The following is a 23238-nucleotide window of genomic DNA, read 5'->3' on the forward strand; positions in this document are numbered from 1 at the left end:
TAATGTGAAAACGCGGCAACGTGATAATGCCATCCCTGACGAGTCCTATTGGTCAATTCGTATACACATGCGCATCAGATTTCGTTCTTCGTTCGTAAATGACAGTGACTCTGACTCTGACTCTGTGGTCTGTGTCTACAGTAGTGTGGTTTATGTTGGTATAGAATTTGTAGTAATATATAGGTTTGGCAACATTGAAGAATACATACAATCTTGTGATCTCTTTGAAAAGCGATTAACTTGACATTAAATATTTGTATTAAGTTTGTGGTTGTAATAAAATCGTTTCATTATATTTGATATTTTTATATTTCCATGTTAGTCGATTTAATTATCATAATATAACAGCTGAAACATACAGACAATTTAATGCATGTTAATTTCCAAAATTGATATTATCTTAATTCCATCGTTATCAGTTGTATAAGTACTTTCATATTTGTGTAAAAATACTTTTATAAAATCATGGATAAAATAAGATTTGCAGTACTGATTGGTAAGTATTCTTTGTTTTACAGTAAGTATATAAAAATTTAATCGTTATACTTTGTATTTAACACTTTTAATTAAATATTTAATGATATGCTCTTAATAAAAACAGTCAATCCCTATTCATTATTATTTGCACAGTAAAATTCCTTGGTCAATCTAACAATGATTTTTAAAATCTCTAATACTTGATTTCATTATTCATTTTTGGTTAAACTATATTATAATATTTGTTCTTAGTTAGCGATAGTTGCTCCAAGAATAAGAATGAAGATAAAAGTGGGCCAGAAATAGAAGATTGTATTAATAATGATAAAAATGAAATTGGGCAAATTCTAAAGGGCAAAGTATTCTATAAAAGTATAGTTCCTGACGATCTATATAGAATAAAGGTAAGTATTGCTTTATAGTAACAAATTATCTAGTTGTAAGTATATGTATATGATATTTTAACAAGAAAGTGTTAATGTTTTGTATGTTTGTTGTACATAGGGAAATTTAATAACTTGGAGCGACAGTAGGCTTGTCGATGTTATTCTTACAGTTGGTGGTACAGGATTTTCTAAGCGGGATGTTACTCCAGAAGCAACAAAACAAGCGATCGAAAAAGAAGCTCCTGGTATGGTTATCGCAATGTTAACTTCAAGCTTGAAAATTACTCAAATGGCTATGCTATCTAGGTACTTTGTGTTAAAAATTCCAAGTACCACAGCAATGTATTTAAAAATTACAATTTATTATTAACGATCTTCTAACGGATGACATTTAGAGCTACATGTGGCATAAGAGATAAAACGTTAATTATTAATTTACCTGGATCACCAAAAGCTGCAAAGGAATGTTTAGGTGTCATTGCACCTGCTATCCCACATGCAGTTGATTTACTTAGAGACAATAGAAAACAAATAAAAGATACGCACGAAAATGTACAAAATAATTCTGTTAGAAATGTTTGTTCGCACAAATGTGAGAAAAAGACTTCAGTAAGATTCGTTTCTCGTATTATTTCTATAATTTTTTATACTGAAAGCATATACATATAAACCATATGTTGGTAGTTGCGTTTAGGAAATGTAGTTGATCGGTGTAGAGAATCACCGTATCCGATGATTTCCGTTGAAGAAGCTTTACAAATGATACGTAATAACACCGAACCGTTAAAATCTGAATTCTTAGTAGCCGTGGAAGAAGCTTATGGTAGAATATTGTGTTCTGATTTATATTCCAAATATGACTTACCACCGTTTAGAGCTTCTATTAAAGATGGCTACGCTGTGTTAGCGAGTGACGGAAAAGGCACTAGAAAAGTTTTAAGCGGGATAAAGGCCGGAGACATCGTAAGCGATATTATTTCGTAATTGCCCCATGCCCGGTTCTACTAATTTGTAAACTTACAGGCCACTGCAATTAAACTTCAGCCTGGTACTTGTGTAAGGGTAAATACAGGTGCTCCAATTCCAGATGGTAAGTTGATATACATATATTTATTTAAGTATATTTAATATCAATTAAAGCAATATTTTTACATTACAGATGCAACAGGAGTTGTACAAGTTGAAGATACTAAACTATTGGAAGGAACTTTGGATAATACAGAGGAAAAGGAAATTGAAATTATGACAGAAATAAAACACGGACAGGACATTAGGTACTTGACTTTTTATAATGCTAGAATATTGACGAAACAAAAATTTTTTTTTTTCTAAATACGATGGTCTTACTTGAAAATTTATTTTAAGACCCATTGGCTGTGATATTAAGAAAGAAGAATTAATTTTAAAGGCAGGAACAAAACTTGGAGCAGTAGAATTAGGTCTTCTCTCTGCATGTGGTTACACAAAAGTATCGGTTATTGATCTTCCAAAGGTTGGTGTCTTATCCACCGGAGACGAATTACAATGTCCAGGAACAGATTTAATGCCTGGACACATATACGATAGTAATAAAGTTACTTTATTATCGATATTAAAAGAAAATGGCCTTGATCCTGTGGACCTGGGTATTGCACAAGACGAGTAAGTATTAATTGGTCATTTCGGGAAGGTAAGAACTATAGTTATTAACTATTTAATTTGTATATTATATAGGGAGAATATCATGATAAATAAACTTGAGAATGCTTTAAAACAAGTCGATGTTCTTATTACGTCGGGTTCCGTATCAATGGGCGATAGAGATATGTTGAAACCTATTTTACAACATCATTTTAATGCCACAATACACTTTGGTAATACTATTAAAAAAATCGTAATTTAACACGGTCGGTGACTTTACGCGAAAAAATTAATAATAAACATATGTGTAGGACGCTTGAATATGAAGCCTGGGAAACCAACTACATTTGCAACATGTTTCTTTGAAGGCAAAAAAAAATATTTATTATGCTTGCCGGGTAATCCAGTTTCTGCAACTGTCACTATGCATTTATTTGCATTGCCTCTATTAAAATTGTTGTGTAAGGACTCTTCCACGCCTACTATTTTAAAGACCAAAGTATGTCGTATTTTTATTCAATACCGATAGTTAAGTTTCGTAGTATTCAACATGTATTTCAATGGCAGCTGACAACATCTTATAATTTGGATCCACGTCCGGAATATGCAAGAGCAATTTTAAAATGGAACGATACAGATACTTTACCGCTGGCTTACAGTACTGGAAACCAAATTAGTAGTAAATTACTTAGCTGCAAAAATGCAAATGCATTATTAATGTTACCAGGACGTGCAGCGAATATATCTCAAGTACATCAAGGAGATGTAGTGCAGGCAATGTTACTGTGATTAAGAAATTGCACATAATTAAGCGAAAGAAGGATTCCAGTGAAAATAATACATTGTTATAATTGTTCTATGGATTTATATATTTTTCTTAATGAAACTGAAATGTATTTATAAATAATGATTGTTGGAAAATCTATAGTATATATTTTTATATATTTTGTGATTACGTTTCTTGCATCGAAGCATCGTGTTCGAGTCGGATTATTCGGACAAATTATATGATTTATATTGTGGAACGTAATACAAGAAAAGTAAACGCCATTTATTATTGTTGAACGGTAACGTAATCCTTTTTCTTTCGTTCGGGTTTTCTTGGTTTAAATTTTACCTCTCCTTTCCGTTCGGTTTCAATTTCGGAACAAGAGACGACGAAAATCTTTATTCGTCCGACAGCGGAGAAGCAATACCATCTAGCGGATGTCTTGGAGAGAACTAAAGAGAAAATTTGCTATTTGGTAACGCGTAAGAAGAGGAGTGGGGGAGCGGCGCGAGGAAGAAAATGGCCGACAAGGCAACGGTAAAAGGGCAGGGACGTCGAGTGAGATACGTGTTTTGGGAGAACGAAATGCAAAATCCGTGTTAGACTTGACGAATCGAAACGTAAAGCATTGGCAAAACAGTCGTGTTGTCGCTATTGTTGGTGGTGTATTTGAGCAAAATATCATCACGCTAGTCAATTGCATTGGTGTATTAATTTATCGTTTAAAAAAGCGTTCGCGGGCCGTACGTAGGAACAAAAGGGCTCGCTAGAGGTAAACATAAATTATGCATAGCTTTGCATTTATCTTCTTATCGCTCGATGATATATATATATAGATATATATACATATACATATATACATATATATATATATACACATATGTATACATATATGTATATATATATACACACATGTATACACATATGTATATATGTACATATATATATATTACGGGATTCTGTGAATTGGTTTATCGAATATATCCATTTCCTGACTTTCGTAACAGTGTACGAGACTGGCAAAATTTCGTACGTGACAAATTCATCGATCAGTAGACTAAGTTTATGTTGGCCACTTGTGGCCATCTACGGATACATTTAAAAGGTATCCTGGTGTCCTTGTCCTTTTAATTTTTCTACTTAGAACACAAACTGTGTATCGTTTCGTGAAAATTCATTGCCCTGAAAATATCGTGGTAATCTGACATGAAACTTTAAAATATGAGTTTCGGTAATGTATGTTAAATGATGGAAGCAGCGAGATTTAAAGGGATCGATTTGTCAACAAGTCGATGAAAGTGCGCGCACCCGACACTCTCGATCGAAATTCTTTTTCATTTACTCATACTTATAGAATTCGTAAATGGGAATTATTGCAAACGAAAACGTAGAAATGCATCGATTTCACTTATGTTTTGAGTGCTCGTAAAATATCGTATTTCGTTCTAAATAACGTCGAAAATTATCAATGTCAGTTGATCGTTACCTTGGGGTTTTCCTTGAAAGAAAGAACAAAATACGAATTACTCTGTTGTCAGTGAAATGTTTAATATTCAAAATAGAATTTGTGTATCGATACAATGGTAGTGCAACTGTTGAGAAAGTATTCCATTTTCTACTTATAGGTTGTATGCTATTTTTTTTTTTTTTTTTTCGTAATAACTATTTAATAACCATTACATTTCTCTTGTATTATTTGCAGATACAGTAAATTTTAGCACAAGTTACAATATTTATTACATTTTATAATGGCAGTGAGGTAGTTTTGATTGTGTGCTCAGGGCTTTCATGAACTTTGAGCATATTTTTGTTAAACCGAAAATGTAAAGAAAACAATCATAATGAAGCCACAGAAAAAGGCAATGGTTGCCCGGAAGGCAACCAAAATGCCAACAATTGCTAAAAAACGTCGTCCATTCTTAGAGAAAGCTATAACCGATGCAAGAAAAGAGAAAAAGCCTAAGAAGCTTGAGATGTTGGAGGATGTAAAAAGGAAGATGGAAACTGAGAAGAAAAAATCAGAGAAAGGCGAGGAAAGAAAAAAAATAGAGGATAAGAAAAAGGTTGAAGATAAACGGAAAGAAAAATTTGAAAAGCTGGATGAAAAGAAGAAATGCGTTAAAGATCATGAAAGAAAGTGGGAGAAAGCAGAGGAGAAAAAATTAGATAAAGCAGAAGAAAAAGTCACTGACGAGTGTACTTACGATATTACGGAAAAAAAGAAAGTACAAAAAATAGAAGATAAAATAAAATCTGAAAAGCAATTTATAGAAAACAAGAAGAAAGTTGAGAAAATGGAAGATAAAAAAAAATGCGGGAAGCTCGACGACGAGAGTGTAGACGATCAAATGCATCTCTCAAACATTACGGTTGAGAATGATTTACACGAAGAAAAGTTAGATATTCTCTGTTCGGCGGACAAAAAAAAATGTAAAGACGAGAAGAAGAAGGATATAAAACTGATCAAGCCGGACGTGAAAGAAAGCATAAAGATATCTGTGATAAAAGATAAAAAATCAGAACGTAAAAAGCTTGTTGAGAAAGGTACAATAAATAGTAAAAGTTCCCTAACGCGAAATACAAAGAATACGAAAACAACATCAATGCAGAAGAAAGGTATTTGTAGAAAAACCGTTTTAGCAAAAAAATCACATTTATCAATAGTTAAGAAACTGGTGGACAAGAATATTAAGCAAAACAAATTGATAAAGGATGAAGATACACCGACCAGCGACGAAGACGATGCAATGATAAAAGCAAAAAAGAAAAATATCAATATTTCTAAAAATAAAGTAATGCAAGAGAAGAAACCAAAGTTAAAAAAGCATATGAAAGCTAAGTTGCCTTCGAAAAGTAATAAAATAAGCAGTATATTAAAGAAAGATGATAAATTTAAAACGCTGGTAGAGAAGGCTATACCTAAAAAGAAAATGGATTCCAAGGAAATAGAAAAATCATTAAACGAGAACAAAAAGATTACAAGTAAAGAAGAATTAAACGTAGAATCTGAAACGAATTATGTAAAAAGCGAGGTAGAGGAAGATAAAGATAATGATAAAAATAGTAAAGAAGAATCGTTACAGTCAAAATTACAGGATATTAAAAAGTCTGTTAAGAATAGTTCAAAAATTGGTAAAAGAATAATAAAAAAGAAGGCTGTAAAAGTACAAATGGAGAGCACCAATCAAATAATTTCCTCCTCCGAAGAAACGGCTGCCGTTGAATCTGGTAAACAAATGAAGGTTTGCGAAATTAGTCCGAACGATAGCGTTTCGTCTAAACAAGAAGAAGTTGATAGCGAAAATACAGTCGACGCAAACGTGAAAGACGAAACAGTTAACGGCGACAACTCGGACGACGATGCTTTATCATCAAATTCCGAAAATGACAGCGACGACGACGTAAAGAAAAATAAACAAAAGGAAATTAAGAAGAAGGAAAGAGCCAGTTCGCCGTCCGATGAACGCCTTCGACGAATGAGATTGTTTGGTTTTTGGAGCGGACCGAAACGACATAGAGTGGCTTCGTTGAACGCGTTGGCCAAAGTTCATTGCCTGTACGAAAACGAAACCGGTGGCGTGTACCTTGGCGGATTTTGCAAACCAAAACCTGAAAAGGAGAAACAAAAGAAAGCTAAAGAGGAGAAAGAGGAGCACGTTCGGAAAGAAAAGGAGAAAAAGATGGAGAATAAAGGGGAGGAAAATATCCCGAAAAGGAAACTTAGAAATGTGCCGGGACTGCGTGGAAAGCATTGGGACATGTTGGAAAGCTCTTCGTCTTCGTCTTCTTCGGACGATGACTTTGAACGCGAGAAAAGTATGGAATACAACAAGAAAAAGATTATCAAACGAAGGAAGAAGAACGAAGAAGTAATGGATTTAAAGGATATGGTGGTTTGCAAAAGAATGGCGAGCCTTAATGCTACTGCGATTCTTGCCGCTTCTTACTCGGACGAAAAGAATCGTTGCGGTAGCAGCTCCGATTCTTCCAGCGAGTCAGAAGTGGAGATTATTAGGAAACGAAAACCAAATGATTCCGATATCGAGAAACGGAAATCGAGACAGAGCTCTGAACAGGACGAGGTTCTAAAACCATCGAATAAACTTGTTATCGTCAATCAGGATACAGACGTTACTATTACTGGTACTGCAAACAGTTGTATTAGTTACAGACTCTCACCTTTCTCTACGTTTAGAATTTACTAAAATAGGAATTTTGTTTTAAGGCGTTTATGTTAATCAAACTCGATCCACTCATCATGAGGGGTTCTGTAGCATTGCTGGTATGCAGTATAGAATAAGTTCAACCAGTCATACTCAGACTGCAGCTACTGCAGTTGCTACTGAGCTTCATGAACAGGTGGGTAATTTTTATGATTCGAATAAAATTTCCTTTACAGAATTAACATTTAACAAAAATTTATCGATAAATGTATATATATATATATATATATATATATACACACACACACACATATATATACATATATATATATATATATATATATATTTATATAATAGCAAAAGTTGGAGCAACCTTGTAAATCATACACACCATTAGGAGCATTATCCTCTATGCAACCACCAGGTAGTCAAGGTAATCATCCAAGCATGTCGCCTCGAAGACATTCTGCATTTTCGGCACCGCATCAACATGGTAAGTTGAGTACAATGCGTAACATAAAAGAAAAATATAATAAGTTTTTTTGAGTTGTCAAAACGATAGACAGAGAAAAAATAGCATTTGATATCGAGTATGTGTCTTAATTTCTTTTCTTTATTAGGGTATTATCAGCCGGCTGGACCACTGATACAGCACCCACCAACTTTACCACCCATTAAAGGACCTCCGCCAGAACCAACTCCGACGCCCCCTCAAAATTCCGAAGGCTCGGATGATTTAGTTGCAACTTCAACAACTTCTGGGGGGACTAGCAGTACAGGTACGAATAAATTACTAATTTACATCTTATTTGTCACTTTCGATACGGCGACAAATATTATCTTGCATTATACAGATTATTGGTTTTTTATGCAAGTTGTATTTAATTAATATTGTTTTCCAAACAAGAGATGCAAGCCGGCTTATCACATCACGCTTCATTCTTACTCGTATTTACTAAAAAAAACTGAATATAATAAACGAATTCTGCTTACGAGTTCGCGTTTGGAACGAGGAAATTTAAAAGGATTGCGTGATGTTTATCATTTCGTTGCTAAAAAGTCAAAATTCGCGCTGAATAGCGTTATTTGATGATACAGTAGTGGTATATATGTGTTGCACGTAAGCAAAGATATGCATGTTATCGTACGGTTAGGACGGTATTAGATAATTCGTAGTACGCAACAGGAATACACATATCTACGATGACGCATAGTTCGTTACCTCAGAGGAATCATCGCAAGAAAAAGAACTGACAATTACTAATCGTTTTTCAAATATCAGTGTTCGTTGATTCACTAAAGGATACAAGAATCCTTTGCATCGGACCATCGTCGGTACTTTGTTTCGAACTATCGTCGTGTAATGGTTAGTGCTTTACCTATGCAAAACATACATTGCGGTCAAGTTTGCGTCATCTGGATCTTGTAAAATCCTCAAATGAAACGTTCTAGTTGATAAAATTGGAATAGGACTTTGATACGTCCAATCTACTACGTATCAACGATTCCGTTTTGATAAAGAGAGCATATACACTTAGGAGGATCTTTTACCAATACCATGTGAACAGTTTAAGTTAGTATTCTCTTTAACAATATGTCTAAGTGTTACAAGAAATGTTAATTTTGTAGGAGACTATGCTGTATGTAGTATCTCATAGTTGAAATCTTTAAAGTTTGAAATTGTTTGGGTTAGGTCTGAGTTCACTTACCATTATGGCTTCATTATGAATTCGATGATTTGTTTCAGGAGGCGGATTCTATAGGGCATATTGTCCTCAATATTACGGTACACCGCCGCAATATTCAGACCTGTGCTATCCACCAGCATATTCTCATCCACATGCTCATCCACCCCCTTACTATAAATATGCACCAACATACAGAAGGTAAAAATAAGAGTGGTATTGTGGTTTGCATAATGAGAAACGAGTGTAACTAGTACTACTATTTATTTTTGTTCGTAAAATATCATGGAATTATATATATATATATATATATAATTTCCAGGCAATATTATGGATATCAGGAATCTAGCGGAGGTGGCGGTCCTGGTGGTGGTGCCACTGCAGGAGGACCAGCAGTCGTCGATTATCAACCACCCCCGCCACCACCCGGTGAATATCCGCTGCCCCCTTATTACGGTGGATATCCTCCTCCTCCTCCTCCACCACCACCTCCACCTAATCCAGCATATTTGCATTCTCAAGGAAGACCTTTTGTAGATCGTAAGTACAAGAATTAGTATAGTCCGGGTCACGATATAGCGAGGTCGTAAATGAAACTGTTGAGAGTTGGGACCGACTACTGCTGCGGCACTTAGGGCCGTACATGACATCTTGCTTGAGGCTGGCTTTCTGTGTCCGTAACTGCACTACCTTTTTTCATTCTCTACCTGCATATATTATAAGCAGGTAAATTAAGATATGAGACTGGATAAAACGTATTTCTGCCAATTGACTTGTTTCGGGAGCTGAAACGTGTAAACTTTGACACCTACTCGAGCTTACGACCTCGTTGTATCGTGGCCCGGACTATACCTATTATTCGAATCGTTATCTTTTCACGGTTAGTTGTCCAACCGTTAATGTCAAAGTATACTGAAATTATTAGGAGTATGAATTACTTTTGATGTAAGGCAAGCCTATGGATAAACGTTGAATAATTTCTGTTAGATGCAGCCTTCCAGGGTTGCCCATGCCCGATGCAATCTTGTCCAAAAAACGTGGATACTGGGCCCCTTATTGGTAATGGTAAGGGAGCGCCAGTGGTATCGGGGCCCGGTCTGTCATTGCCGCCCAGTGCTTTGGTAGGTCCGCCCTCGCCGGCGAGGGGGCTAGCCGGGCTAGCGCCACCTCACGGTGCCAATGCCTGGGATACGGATCGCGTCCAACTTAACACTCATCGCAACCTGAATCAGAACCAAACCTCTGTCCCTCCGTCTCATAATCTAGTCGGTGGGCATAACCGCCCTCAAAATTCGGATTGCAAGGATAAGGTTTGCATTAAATTTTTTACTTTTTACAATTTTACAATCAGAATAGAGGTATTCCTCTAATAACACGACAGTTAAGTTCCTAAACAGTGCCATGTACAAATAGATACATCGATAGACGAAGATATTCTAGAACAATAAAAATTCCCATCGCTAGATGCAACAATCGCGAGTCGATATTAAAGCATTGTACGCGTCGGCCTCGGTTACAAGTAAATTAACAAAGCGATTTTTCTAGGATGAAAAAGAATCTGCGGAAGATAAGTTAGAAAAGTGTGGGTGTCAGAAACGTGCATGCACGTCGACCTGTGAAGTTAAAATGGAAACTCTTTCGCCCAGCGAAAAGATAACCGTGCCAACGTGCCCAGGCAACAAGTTTCACAGTTTCAAGCTGGAAAATAATAATGTGAAGTGCGAGTCTTGCAGTGTGGAAATGGGGGATAACTTGTCCTGTGTTGCAAATTGTAATGTTAAGTGTGAATCGGATTACAAGTGCGACATAATGAAATGCGAACAGTGTATGAAAGAGGGTCAAATGGCCATTCTGGAGATCGACAAGGATTCTGGTATTTTACTTGACGATAAATTAGACACGGACCCCGATGTTAAAGAGGAGTTGAACGATGTTGTTGTGATCGAGAATGAAAATTGGAAGAAGCCAGATTACGAGCCAACGGTACCGGAAACTATCGAAGAAACCGTAGAGAAAGATAGCGCAGAAAGATCCGACACAGAAGATGGACAACCAAAATGTCAAAAAGTGTCGAAAAGAAAACTATCCTTGGATAGCTTGTCTGACAGTAGAAAGAAAAGGAAAGTGAGTAAAAGGACACTTTCCGTTGGCTCGTCGCAAGATTTTAATAACAGCGAGTGTTCGGGAAAAATTACTGTACCAATTTTGTCTCTTATAAAAAAGATGGATGGTAACGGCGACGTGTGTATTTCCAAGAAGAAGCAACCCAGGAAAGATAGTCAGAATCAAAAACGCAAAGTGGAAAATTCAAGTTGTTGCGAGAACGTAATAAAAAAACCGAAGATTTGTAAGCAGAGTACAAGTAACAATATTTCAAGCTGTTTCAAGCATGCTGCCAGTGATAATTCCATTATGGAAACTATTAATAACGTTATACAGCAAAGTTTGCAAATGACGCAGAAAAAAGATCGCAAGAATAAGAACGGAGAGAAGCCGGAGAAATCGAAGAAGGAGGCGAATACGTTGTCTACGGTGAAAAAGGTAACTAAAAAGGTTGATTTAATGAAAGAATTAACGTCGGAGAAATTGTCGAAAATAAGTAGCAAGTGCGGCCTGTCTAAAAGTAAAGCGGACACGCGGACAAAATTAAGGGCACACGATAAAAATAAACCGAAAGGAAAGGGTAAATCCAAAGTGCACGAAACGAAGGTAAAAGATAACGGTAAAAAGCACGATAGTACAACAAAAGTGAAATCGAAGGATGTTTGCGAGATCGGTAAGAAGGCAGCTTTAATTAAGAAGAAGAGAAAAAGTACGAAAAAAGTGTACGTTAAGAAATCCGCTTCGAAAGTCGAAGAGTGTACAGTAGGAAGTGAGAATTTAATACTGACTAGAAAAACATTTTTAAAACCCAAGTGGAGTAACGGATGGAGCTGGGAGGGTTATCCGTTTGAAGCCAAAGTTTATTTAACGGTAAAAGTGTGACTATTAAATTTTCTCTTGTTACAAGTATGCTACGGAATGGTTTAAATTATTCGTCGTCGTGTGTCTTTTACAGAACGAGGAGTCGGCTATACGTCGATGTTACGCGAGCATGAAGCACGAAAGTGGCGACGTTCTAAGACCTCGCGACTGCGTTTTACTAAAGAGTGGTCTACGAAAAGCTGATTTGCCATTCGTAGCAAAAATTGCCGCATTATGGGAAAATCCAGACGATGGTACGTTTCCACGTACAATACTGCAAATAACGACACGTACCATTCTTCCATGAGAAGAAGGCACAGCGTGTGTACATCCTCACTCCTGCTGCAGTCCGTTGACTCGCAGACATTGGTCGAAAACGGTGACGAAGATCGGTGACAGCCAATCAGCGGACTGCGGCAAGAGTGGGGATTTAAACACGCTGTTGTGCCTTCTTCTCGTGGAAGGACGATATACGTATGTACCGTGTATATCAGACGCGAATAATATAGCATAAACTTTTCTTCCATAGGCGAGATGATGTTTTCCCTATTGTGGTACTATAGACCAGAACATACCGAGCAAGGTAGAACTCAATATGATACCGAAGACGAAGTGTTTGCTTCACGGCACCGAGATGCGAACAGTGTTGCTTGTATAGAAGATAAATGTTATATTTTAACATTCAATGAATACTGTCGGTGAGTTGATGTTTTTTTTTTTTTTTTTCTTTTATCATCCAGGGAATAAATAGAAATTTTGGAGATCTGAAAATGCGTTTCCCGGTATGTTTTTAAAAATTAATAAGTCCTGTTACAACGTATCATTAAACGATTAGTATTATGAGAAAGTCTGGCGTTCCTTTTAAGCAGACAACGTGTTCAAAGTATCTTTTTATCGTTCAACTTGTTATATATTTTTAAGTATCGAATGTTTGAAGAAACAAATTTGCACGATCTATCGTTATTATGAAAGTAACTTGAATAAAATGACTGTAAAGGGGCCAAAATGTCCATAATCGACTTTTGTCTCCTTGAAATATGCTGTTACACGCCGGACTGTAGTCGATACTGTTATTATTAGTATCGAATCTGAAGTTGTTATTTTACAAATGAGTTTCAGTTAGGGAAACTTGAAATATTTCGCGAATAAACATTTTAAAAGACGGATAGGAGATAGGGGTAAAATGATTATTTCGTTAGGACAGCCGTTCTTATGCTTTCGTCGTATAAAATAATAATAAATGTGGAACATTCGTAGCAAAAGGACCGTTCATCGATCGTGGTGAGTTGTACGTAATTCGGTCCGTCTAATTCAGTATATTATTCATATGCATTTCATTGTCGGATAATGAAATGCATATTAATAATGTACTGAATTAGACGATTCGAATGACGTATAACTCAGCCCGATCGATGAGCGGTCCGTTTGCTAGAAATATACCAATAAATGTTAATATTGTGCGAGTTTTACTAACATTCTTTATAGATAAGGATACTTATTTGTCGGAAACGTCGATAAACTAAAAATTCGTAAAAAAAAAAGATGTTAGATCTGAGATAACTAAATGTCGTAATATATGTGAATGTTGATACAATTTGCAGGTATCGTAAAAATTTACGGAGAATCGAGGAGGGATTAGAGAGTCCCGGTTTAATAGTTCCACCGGGAGATCAAATATATCCACGAGAAAATCGGCAGCCTCCGATACCAGTGCCCTCGGACATGGTCCTGTTTTGTCGACGCGTTTACGATTATCGTGGTAAAAAACTTGTTAAGAATCCTGGATGACTCGATTTTTTATAAAACGCTTTGAACAGGAACCAATGGAATGCACAAAGTTTGCAGTAAAAATTGAAACTGGACGTAGGTCTCCCTTCAAGCGTAATTGCATCGATTGATTTACATTTTAAAAGACGACGGATTTCGATTAATTTTCGATGAATTTTAAAGCTTTGGGGCACACGCGTAGATATATGGATTTTTTATAGACTTTGGTATACTTTTGTTAATGGTAAACGATTGCATCGGGAATACACACATTTTTTTATTTCCACGTTGACTATTATACATCGCGTATTAGATTTTTTCGAATGATCGATTCTACCGCGTGCGGATGTCCTATGTTTTAAGAGGGCAAGAAAAACACTAGATTCGTGGGTAATAGTAATGCAGAAATATGAATTTCAACTTTCCTAAAAGAGAAAGGAACGATAACGAACGAACACACACACACACACACACACACACACACACACACACACTGTTTTAAACTTATAAGATAGGTAATGCTTTTTAACCCGTTTTCTACGTTTCCAATTTGCGATACGATAGAAATTTTAACGAACGGTTCGATCAATTTCGATGATTAGTATTTCGAAGCATGTATCTCCGAGTCGATGCAATGAAAATAGTATGAAAATATGCCGCTCGATAGCACCGTGGCACCGGGGGGTTTTCAAATAAGTTATCGAGAAACGGTGGTTTTTCGCAAGCTCCTCGATAAAAAGGGGACTCTGTATTCATCTATCGAACGAGAAACGACACGATCGCCGTTTCATCAATACGGGTTATTTTATCGCGAGCGCAACACGTTTTTAGGGAGATAATAGAATTTGACAATTTTATAGAGAGAATCATATTTTTTGTGAGATAGTATTTATAACACTTAAATGAGTATTTTTCACATTGGAGATACGAATACGTACATGGTATGTATCTCGGCGCCCTCCTTGGAGGAGACCTTCGAACAGTTTCAAGGTAGAAATCAAACGCCTGGGGTACTTGACCATTTAGCAAAAAAATAGTAAATGTATGCGATGTGTTCTACGGGACAAGACAAGAAGCGGAAGCTAAGCGAATTCGGTTCTAATATGAAGGAACACTTCCATTGTCTTGCGATGGTTCACAAAACCCATACACATGCGTTATTTTAATATGCGTAACATAACGTAAGTTTCATTTTTAAAACGAGAACCGTCGATAGCGGAGCATCGCGAAATGGAATTGATTGGATTTGGAAATTTTACTGGAGACGGTAAGCTTCGCGTACTCGAAACACAGTTACACAAGACTTTATCGGAGATTGAAAAAAAAAAAAAAAAGAAAGAAAATTCTAATTCGGATTTTATCCAAACTGCCATATCACGGAATATATTTAATCGTTTCTTTCGTTGTAAATTTATAAATGTTAAGTTAATCTTCATACGCTTCTGAACAAAGTCAGACCTTTACCGAGTACGTTGAATCGTTGAGAAAAAAAAAAATCATACGATTAATAGATCTATTTATAACGATAATTTATATTCGTTCGCTGCGTAGTACGGAATTGTCTGTTTTCTTCTACGTTTTTAAAATGAAAGAGAAAGCAAAAAATAACAATGAAATTATAGTTTTTCTTATTGCGACGTGGAAATCGCAAACAAAAAAAAAAAAAAAATGTTATTTTTAGAAATATTTACGTTCTGACCCGTCACAATTTGTACATCTCTTGTAACGAACATTTATTGCTTTATTTAACTTGAAAATCACGTTCCCTAATTATTAGGGATGAAAAGAAACGTGGTTGTATGATAATCCCTTATATCTTCATTATTTGGAGTCACATGTTATTCATTAGCGTATAGTTAATGTATCGCATCGTAGTATGCCAAAAAAAAAAAAAAAAAAACGTATTCGTGAATTACGAGAAACCCTTACGTTAGCCAATAACTATAATTATATTACACGAGAGTTTATAATAATGAGTAGAAATCTTAGGATGTAATTATTTTTACTGAAATTCCAAATAAGCATAACGTCGACGTATATTTTTGATTATTTGTTGAGTGGCGGGTGTTTTGTTAGAAATTATATTATTTAAAATTAATATATTGATGATACGATTATTATTTAATATCTAATATATTGGATATAGATACTAAGTTATTTCCGATAGAACGAAAATATTATATGTAGTATAGATAGGGGAAGGGGAGAGCGCCCGTGATTGTTCCTGTCTGTGTATGCGTGTGTGCGATGCGAAAATAATCTAGTGGCAAACACATTGAGAAAAACAGAGAAACAATTGAAAATACAAAATGACAAGGGAATACGTTTAAAGAAAAAAAAAACCTGTAATACCAAAACATTTTATTTTCTTTTTTTTTTCTTATTTTTTAAAATGCTTTCTTGGCGATTTAATATATATTATATTTATTAATTTATCTATAACGAACAACGGACACGCCGTGTGAGAATCGTGTTAGTATTATACGTGGAAGTATCGTCCTTCCACGAGAAGAAGGCACAACAGCGTGTTTAAATCCCCACTCTTGCCGCAGTCCGCTGATTGGCTATCACCGATCTTCGTCACCGTTTTCGACCAATACCTAGGAGTCGGCGGACTGCAACAGGAGTGGGGATGTAAACACGCTGCGCCTTCTTCTCGTGGCAGGACGATATCGTCGTGCGCCGTGTGTCGAAACAAGAGAGGAAAAAGAAAAGAGATAAACAAGATAACGCATGCCCGTGTTTTCGTTATCGCGTGTTATCGGTGACGAGAACGAGCCTAAATAAAGTCGATCGCAGGAACGAGAATGAAAAAAACGCGGCGTATGTAGATACGGCACACACACACACACACACACACCATTCTTGCGATCTTTTACGAATAGTTTTGTATTAATTTTTATCGCGTCGCGTGCCGATGCATTTTATCAAGGTAAACGAAATTATTCACGAGGCGAGCCACGAGACGCGTAGATAATCGAGTGTGATTTGCGTGTAATTGTAAGGAAAACCGAGGGCGAATGGCTTTTCTCCGTAACGCAAAAAAGAGATAAAAATTTCCGAAATACACTTTAACGATGGTAAATATGGGAACATTGCACAAAGAGAGATAGAAAACGAAGAAGAAGAAAAAAATACACACACACACACACAAACACACACACATTGCATATCCTCTGTTCATTCTATGTAACCGATCGAACTTTCATCGAGCGTATTCAAAAATTTAACGGTTTAAGGCTGTAGGCGTTACGATTCGTGCGTGCGTGGCTCGCGGAGCTGTCGCATTCGCTTCAATAAAAAAAAAGAAAACAAACAAAAAGAAAAAAAAAAAGAATAGAACTTCCAGTTCGCGAACGATTAACCCGATGGACTTTCATTGCGCGAGGCTAGTTGAATTTTAACGACGACGCTTCGCGCAGATTTCTGCGCGACCGAGAACAGAGATGCTCGACCGTCTGGTGATGATGAGAATTGCCTTCGTTATCTTAAGCTTTTTGTGAGATTTGTATTCCGTAAACGTGTATGCCTTTTATGTTTTTCAGTATTGTAAAGCTCGTGTTTCGTTTCAGAATGAGTCTCGGCTGAGGACCATTGAACAGAGCCCATTCACACGATACAGATTTTTCTTTTTTCTTTTTTCTTTTTTCTTTTTTTTTCTGATAATTTCGTTTTCACGCCTGTACATACAGCGAAGACCAAATTCAATCAATGTTCTTTATTTAACGGATTGATTCCCCTTTGTATACGTTTTAAAAGTAAGGAAATTTAAAGATGGATTAATATAGGACTAACTTGTTTCAAAAAGCTAAAGTATGGTGAGAAAGAAATCCAACTGTTCGGAAAACTTATTTAAATGAATTATCGTGAGATTTATACAATTATAGACTATATTGTGAGCCTCATAATATTTAATAAAAATCCCTTACAGAAGTTAGGTTAACTGGTGATTTTATTAAAATTTCAGAAGTTTCTGTATAGTTGAAATACATTTTTTTTAGTAAACTGAATATATTTCAGAATTTAAATACAATTCTTTCATGTTCGATGCTTGCGTTTCTTGTTGCATTTAAAGAAATATGTCTACTTTAGTTTGCAGCGAATGCTTCTAAAGAGAATACAATGTTATTATCAAACGCAAGTTATTTTTACCCCTCTAGTAAAAGTAAATAGAGGTTAAATGGTAGTTGTAGTATTAAATACCATTGTTCTTAAACTAGTTCTCATAACTAGTGTAATGTCCTGTAACTGTTTTTTAGTATTATGCATAGATTTTGTATGGGGTTTAGATCTGGAACAGTCCAGAACCTGAAATGAACGCGCGAGAAAAGTGCAGATAGTTATGAACACTGTTTTAGCAATTACTGAATCCAGCTATTATTGAAAAACCGTATCGTGCGAACGGGCTAACAAATGTAACAGAAGCATGACACTTCCCGATTGAGTAGCATCCAGGAATTCTTATCGTTTTTAAATGTATCGTATTTCTATTCGTTTTATCGTACTCTTGGGTAAAATGTCGTCGACAATTAATTTTGATGCCGATCAGTATCGATCGTTTTCTTTTTTCTTTTTTTTTTCTTTTTTCCTTTATATGTCATACAATGTTTTGCAGTATTTCCATTTATACTTGTTGTATTTATCGATTCGCTTCGACACATATACATATATTCGTGGCATACGCGGAAGATAGATATCGGTGAAACAATTAATTTCAATTAATTCGTGTACATACATTGAACGGTAAAATCGAAATTGAATATTATTTAACAGCGTGTAAAATAATCCGAACAATCGTTTCAAAGAAATTTTAATGGACGATAGAAAAATATATTTAAAAAAAAAAAGAAAAGCTGTTCGAATTACTTTGTACGCTATTTAAATTCTATTCAGCTTGTAGATTACCAACGTGTTGACGATCGATCGGTTAAACTGCGGTTAACATTTTACATGCATACAGGGTGTTTCATCAGTTGTAAATTAATTGATTATTGGAAATTTGATAGGTAACATTATATTTGAACGTTATTTCAAGTTGAGCGTATTATTACTTGCTGCAGAAATCGTTCGACAGTTTATTAATCTTTTCAGTTATTCAAAATTCATTGCAAATATACATTTTGTGATTTACCTGATTGCATTATTTGGAATTCGTAAATATTATATAGAAATTGTTGGAGGCGTTATAAGATATGATCTTGTATCATTCTCTTTCTCCAGACTTACATATGTAATTTTTACAAGTTTTGCACTATAAATTAACCCTTTTGCAAATCAAGTTTTTCTACAAATTTCTTTTTTTAAGCCATTGTAATAAAAATAAAATTCGATGTAAAGTTATTATTCCGAAATAAAAATTGTATTGCATGTATCATAAAAATCACAGAAAACGACAAAATGACGTATTACTTGACTTTTAGGTCACCCACAAGGTGAATTTCGGATCAATTTTTGTTATTAACGAAGTATTATTACGTGACTATGCGAAAAGATTTTATTATTTTTTTTTCTTACCGTATAACATTTAGTTAATACGTTTGTACGTTCTAACAACGTAATGCACCTTTACAACTAAGAGAGACTGTAAAGTTGAAAACGTTATTATAACAAGAATTATCATGGTGTGTCTATGAAGCCTGCGATTATCAATTTATAAGCTGTGAAGCACTCTGTATATCTCGATATTTCCGTTGTTTATTGTTTGTAAAAGAAATCGGCTGGGGCCAGAATTAAAACGAAAAAAAAGATTCTACGAAAATAACCAGCAACACTATTTTTATTACCGTTACTGAAATAATTGTTGTAAGCAACTATTTCCAGTCGCCAATAGAAATTTGTTGGAAAACATTTTCCCGGGCGAATAATGACGAGCGTTTCGTTGCTTTATTCGTGATGAGTTAAAGAAAGAAAAGAAAATGAAGGAAAAAATGTGTAGACGCTTAATTTAATTCTTAAAATATTATTCAATATTTATTACACTTGGCTTGATAAGTACTAATCAAAGAGTTAAATATAAAGTAAGAAATTACCGAAGGTACGTTTATGTAAGTTTCAATGCACTTTGTTAATGTTAGAAGTACGAATGTGGATAATTTATGTTAACTACATGTAGAAGGTAAGTATACTTTTTCTTTTCTGTAATTTTTCTTTATTTCACGTAGCTGGTTGCACTGTCTCTTAATGCAAAGTTAATTTGCCATTCAAAAAGAGTAAATATCATACATACTTTGAAGGAATTGGTGTTATCGTTGCACGAAACATCGTGATTTATGTAGTTTAATATACGTTTAGGAGAACATCGCGTACTCACCATGCTATGCTATTTAATAATGGTCAGATCGATGAAGGAACGGGATAAAAGTTACATTTCGGTGTTTTTATTAACCAATAATTTGTAATTGAGTGTAGACGGACATCAGGGACAAGTTGGATAAAGGCTTGGATTTTTTCTAAATCCAACTGAAAAGAAAGAGCCACGAAGCTTTCCCGCGCGAATTCCATCATGACCGATCGCCACACTTTCCCGCGCAATTCTCTCATATTGCGTCACTCAACCAACATGACTCGGATATTTTTCAAACAGTCGATTAGAAAATTAGTTATGAGATATAACTAATGGGAACTTTAGCTTTGTTTCTTAGATTCCGATCACTTCAGAGCCATGCTTATACTTGGAACAGAAGGAAGGAAAATTACATTCTTTCCAACAATAATTCGACTCTAGTTAAGATCCCTTCGACGTTGTACATATTGTAAAATAGACTTTATTAAGAAAATTAAGATGCTCGCACAGAGTTAAGTAGCAATGTAGAGTGTTAGCTCGTACTAAGCATTATCACAGACGAGGTATAAGAGCAGACCTTTCACCTTATGGACTGAAAGTGGCCCAATCTGACTGCCATACCGACCTCAACATTCAAAGATGATTGTTAGCGCCCTCTTCTCATGGATGGCGGTCAGTTGAGAAACTTGTGGCGGATGACGTGACAGGCGTAGCAAGCGCCATTTAGTTAAGTTCCTAGGTCTAGTTAGTTTAGTTAGGTTAAGTAATATCTAAGTCATTAGTTGGTAGTACTAGGTTTAAGTTGGCGCACCCCTTTCTTCTTCGCGGCCCGGAGAGTTTGTAAGGGCGGCCCTTTTAAAGGGCCCAGTTTGTTCGACGCCTACGAGAACATAGGAAGTGCCTACGAGAACACGTGTAAGAATAAAAATCTTGTTAATACAACCGCAGAGCCGAGTTTACATTAAAAGCCTCTCCCAGCAAGAACCAATCCACCACAAACTATTCACTGGATTGGTATTGCTAGGCAAACAGCTGTAGTGTTTGCTGCGTAAGTATATGTGAGTTGACTATGGAAGGGATTAAAATTCATTTCTGAATCAGTTGGTAACGTAAATACAATTGTGAAACAAAAATAGATTGTGTGAAAGATCTACTCGTATACCTCGTCTCTGACAATACTCTAGAATCTTTGATAAATCAATGAGAATGAAAACTAACCTAGCGAAGAAGCTCTATATTTATGATGACCTATGGGAAGCGGATAGCAGCCAATTTGCTAATATTATTTAGTTTTTAATTAATAATTACATTATCCAGGGAAGAGTAATACGATTATTAATTAAAGTGTAAATAATATTATCCAGGTCTCAGCACGTGGAGGTTGTTCCACGCGAATGGAGACCCGCCCTAACCGATTCCCAACCACCCTCCATTAATAATTTGCTTTGTTCGAAACTTGTTTGTTACGTGTATCGAAAACAGATATGTATATTACATTTTTTCTAAACTTAGTTTCGATAACAGTCACGCGATCGGCCCAGTAACGGTTTCTAGAGAACAGGTGTTACTATGTCGAAATAAAGAGAGGATACGACGATAATAAGAGATGGACAACGAAAACCAAACAGCGCCGCGAGACGATAATTTTCCCTCTCGTGGCGCGGTTAAGAATGTCTGTTGATTCACTCGCTATTCGGTTCTCGACGAGAGCGGACCTGAAACGTCGACTTTGTCTAACACGCAGACCGATTCTCCAAGAGTTAGTTTCGTCTAACTTGTCGTAGAATCACTTGACCGACTCGCACCTATTTTAACAATTACAGTCCAAGGACATAATTCGAGAAAAGTGAAAAGAACGCTTCCTGCCAATCAAAAGCGATCACGAAGAATGACGAATCACTGTGAGAAAGCACCACGATTGGGAATGAACGATATTGAATCACGAGTAATTCCAAAGTAGCAGTTCACGCCATTTTCAGTCATAACCCCTTCTAGACCTAACCTTACGTGTGGGGGGGGGGGGTACGGATTGCAGTCCTAACACTCCCTACACAAAACTTCTCCAGTCCAACCCCCTTCCAGACGAAACCTTTTATGGTTGCATTTGCGGGTTGGGTCTGGGGTTAGACCCGGGGATTGGGTCCGGAGTTTGGGCACGGGGTTTGACCTAACCCCGGGCCCAGACCTAACCCCCCCTTCAGTCCTAACCCCTACCAAACCTAACCATTTATGGTTCGGCATGCAGTTCTAACCCACCCTACACTTAACCCGTATGGTCCTAACCCCCACACAGACTTAACCTTTTGAGGTTAGGACTGGGTAAGGGGTTCAGACTGCAGTCCACCCCCCCCCCCCCCCACCCACACATGTCCCCTTCCAGTACTAACCCCTTCCAGACCTAACCATCTGTGGTTAGGACTCGGTGGGGGGGTTCGGACTGCAGACCTAATCCCACTCAATACTAAACCCCCTCCAGACCTAACCTTTTATGGTTAGGTCTGGGGTTTGGGACCGCGGGTTTTGGCCCGAAGGTTAGGTCCGAAGGTTAGGTCTGGAAGGTTAGGCCTGCAAGGTTGGACCCGAAGGTTGGGCCCTAAGGTTGGGCCTAGGATTAGGTGTGGAAGGTTAGGTCTGGCTTGGGTCCTGTGGTTATGCCTGGATTGTGTCCTGTGGTTATGCCTGGATTGGGGCCTCCGGTTAGGTCTGGTTTAGGGCCTCCGGTTAGGTCTGGTTTAGGGCCTCCGGTTAGGTCTGGTTTAGGGCCTCCGGTTAGGTCTGGTTTAGGGCCTCCGGTTAGGTCTGGTTTAGGGCCTCCGGTTAGGTCTGGTTTAGGGCCTCCGGTTAGGTCTGGTTTAGGGCCTCCGGTTAGGTCTGGTTTAGGGCCTCCGGTTAGGTCTGGTTTAGGGCCTCCGGTTAGGTCTGGTTTAGGGCCTCCGGTTAGGTCTGGTTTAGGGCCTCCGGTTAGGTCTGGTTTAGGGCCTCCGGTTAGGTCTGGTTTAGGGCCTCCGGTTAGGTCTGGTTTAGGGCCTCCGGTTAGGTCTGGTTTAGGGCCTCCGGTTAGGTCTGGTTTAGGGCCTCCGGTTAGGTCTGGTTTAGGGCCTCCGGTTAGGTCTGGTTTAGGGCC

General features: G+C 36.8%; 2 protein-coding genes across 6 annotated transcripts; both read left to right on the forward strand.

Moving 5' to 3' along the window:
* The first annotated feature begins 139 nt into the window (after positions 1 to 139).
* Positions 140 to 3406, forward strand: Cin (Molybdenum cofactor synthesis protein cinnamon). The gene is made up of 11 exons (XM_076783891.1): positions 140 to 496; positions 730 to 881; positions 982 to 1169; positions 1259 to 1472; positions 1548 to 1826; positions 1887 to 1953; positions 2023 to 2137; positions 2229 to 2504; positions 2577 to 2716; positions 2795 to 2982; positions 3051 to 3406. Exons 1-11 carry the CDS (start codon positions 466 to 468, stop codon positions 3270 to 3272), a joined length of 1872 nt encoding a protein of 623 aa, XP_076640006.1. The 5' UTR covers positions 140 to 465; the 3' UTR covers positions 3273 to 3406.
* Positions 3407 to 3746: 340 nt separating this feature from the next.
* On the forward strand, positions 3747 to 19592 carry LOC143351855 (uncharacterized). Of its 5 annotated transcripts, XR_013081818.1 has the most exons (13): positions 3747 to 4024; positions 4955 to 7395; positions 7478 to 7611; positions 7773 to 7908; positions 8036 to 8194; positions 9163 to 9301; positions 9423 to 9640; positions 10088 to 10410; positions 10646 to 12073; positions 12159 to 12318; positions 12594 to 12762; positions 13666 to 17697; positions 17802 to 19592. XR_013081818.1 is itself a non-coding variant. In XM_076783887.1 (12 exons), the coding sequence occupies exons 2-12, from the start codon at positions 5094 to 5096 to the stop codon at positions 13850 to 13852; spliced, it is 5355 nt and encodes a 1784-aa protein (XP_076640002.1). In that variant the 5' UTR covers positions 3747 to 4024; positions 4955 to 5093; the 3' UTR covers positions 13853 to 19592. The 5 variants fall into 5 exon arrangements, 4 of the variants coding, with proteins under 4 accessions (XP_076640002.1, XP_076640003.1, XP_076640004.1 ...); XM_076783887.1 differs by having other exon boundaries at positions 13666 to 19592; XM_076783888.1 differs by lacking the exon at positions 3747 to 4024 and adding an exon at positions 4229 to 4357 and having other exon boundaries at positions 13666 to 19592.
* The last annotated feature ends 3646 nt before the right edge of the window (positions 19593 to 23238 follow it).

The sequence above is a fragment of the Colletes latitarsis genome, chromosome 2 (assembly GCF_051014445.1).
Source record: "Colletes latitarsis isolate SP2378_abdomen chromosome 2, iyColLati1, whole genome shotgun sequence".
Taxonomy (NCBI): Eukaryota; Metazoa; Arthropoda; class Insecta; order Hymenoptera; family Colletidae; genus Colletes; species Colletes latitarsis.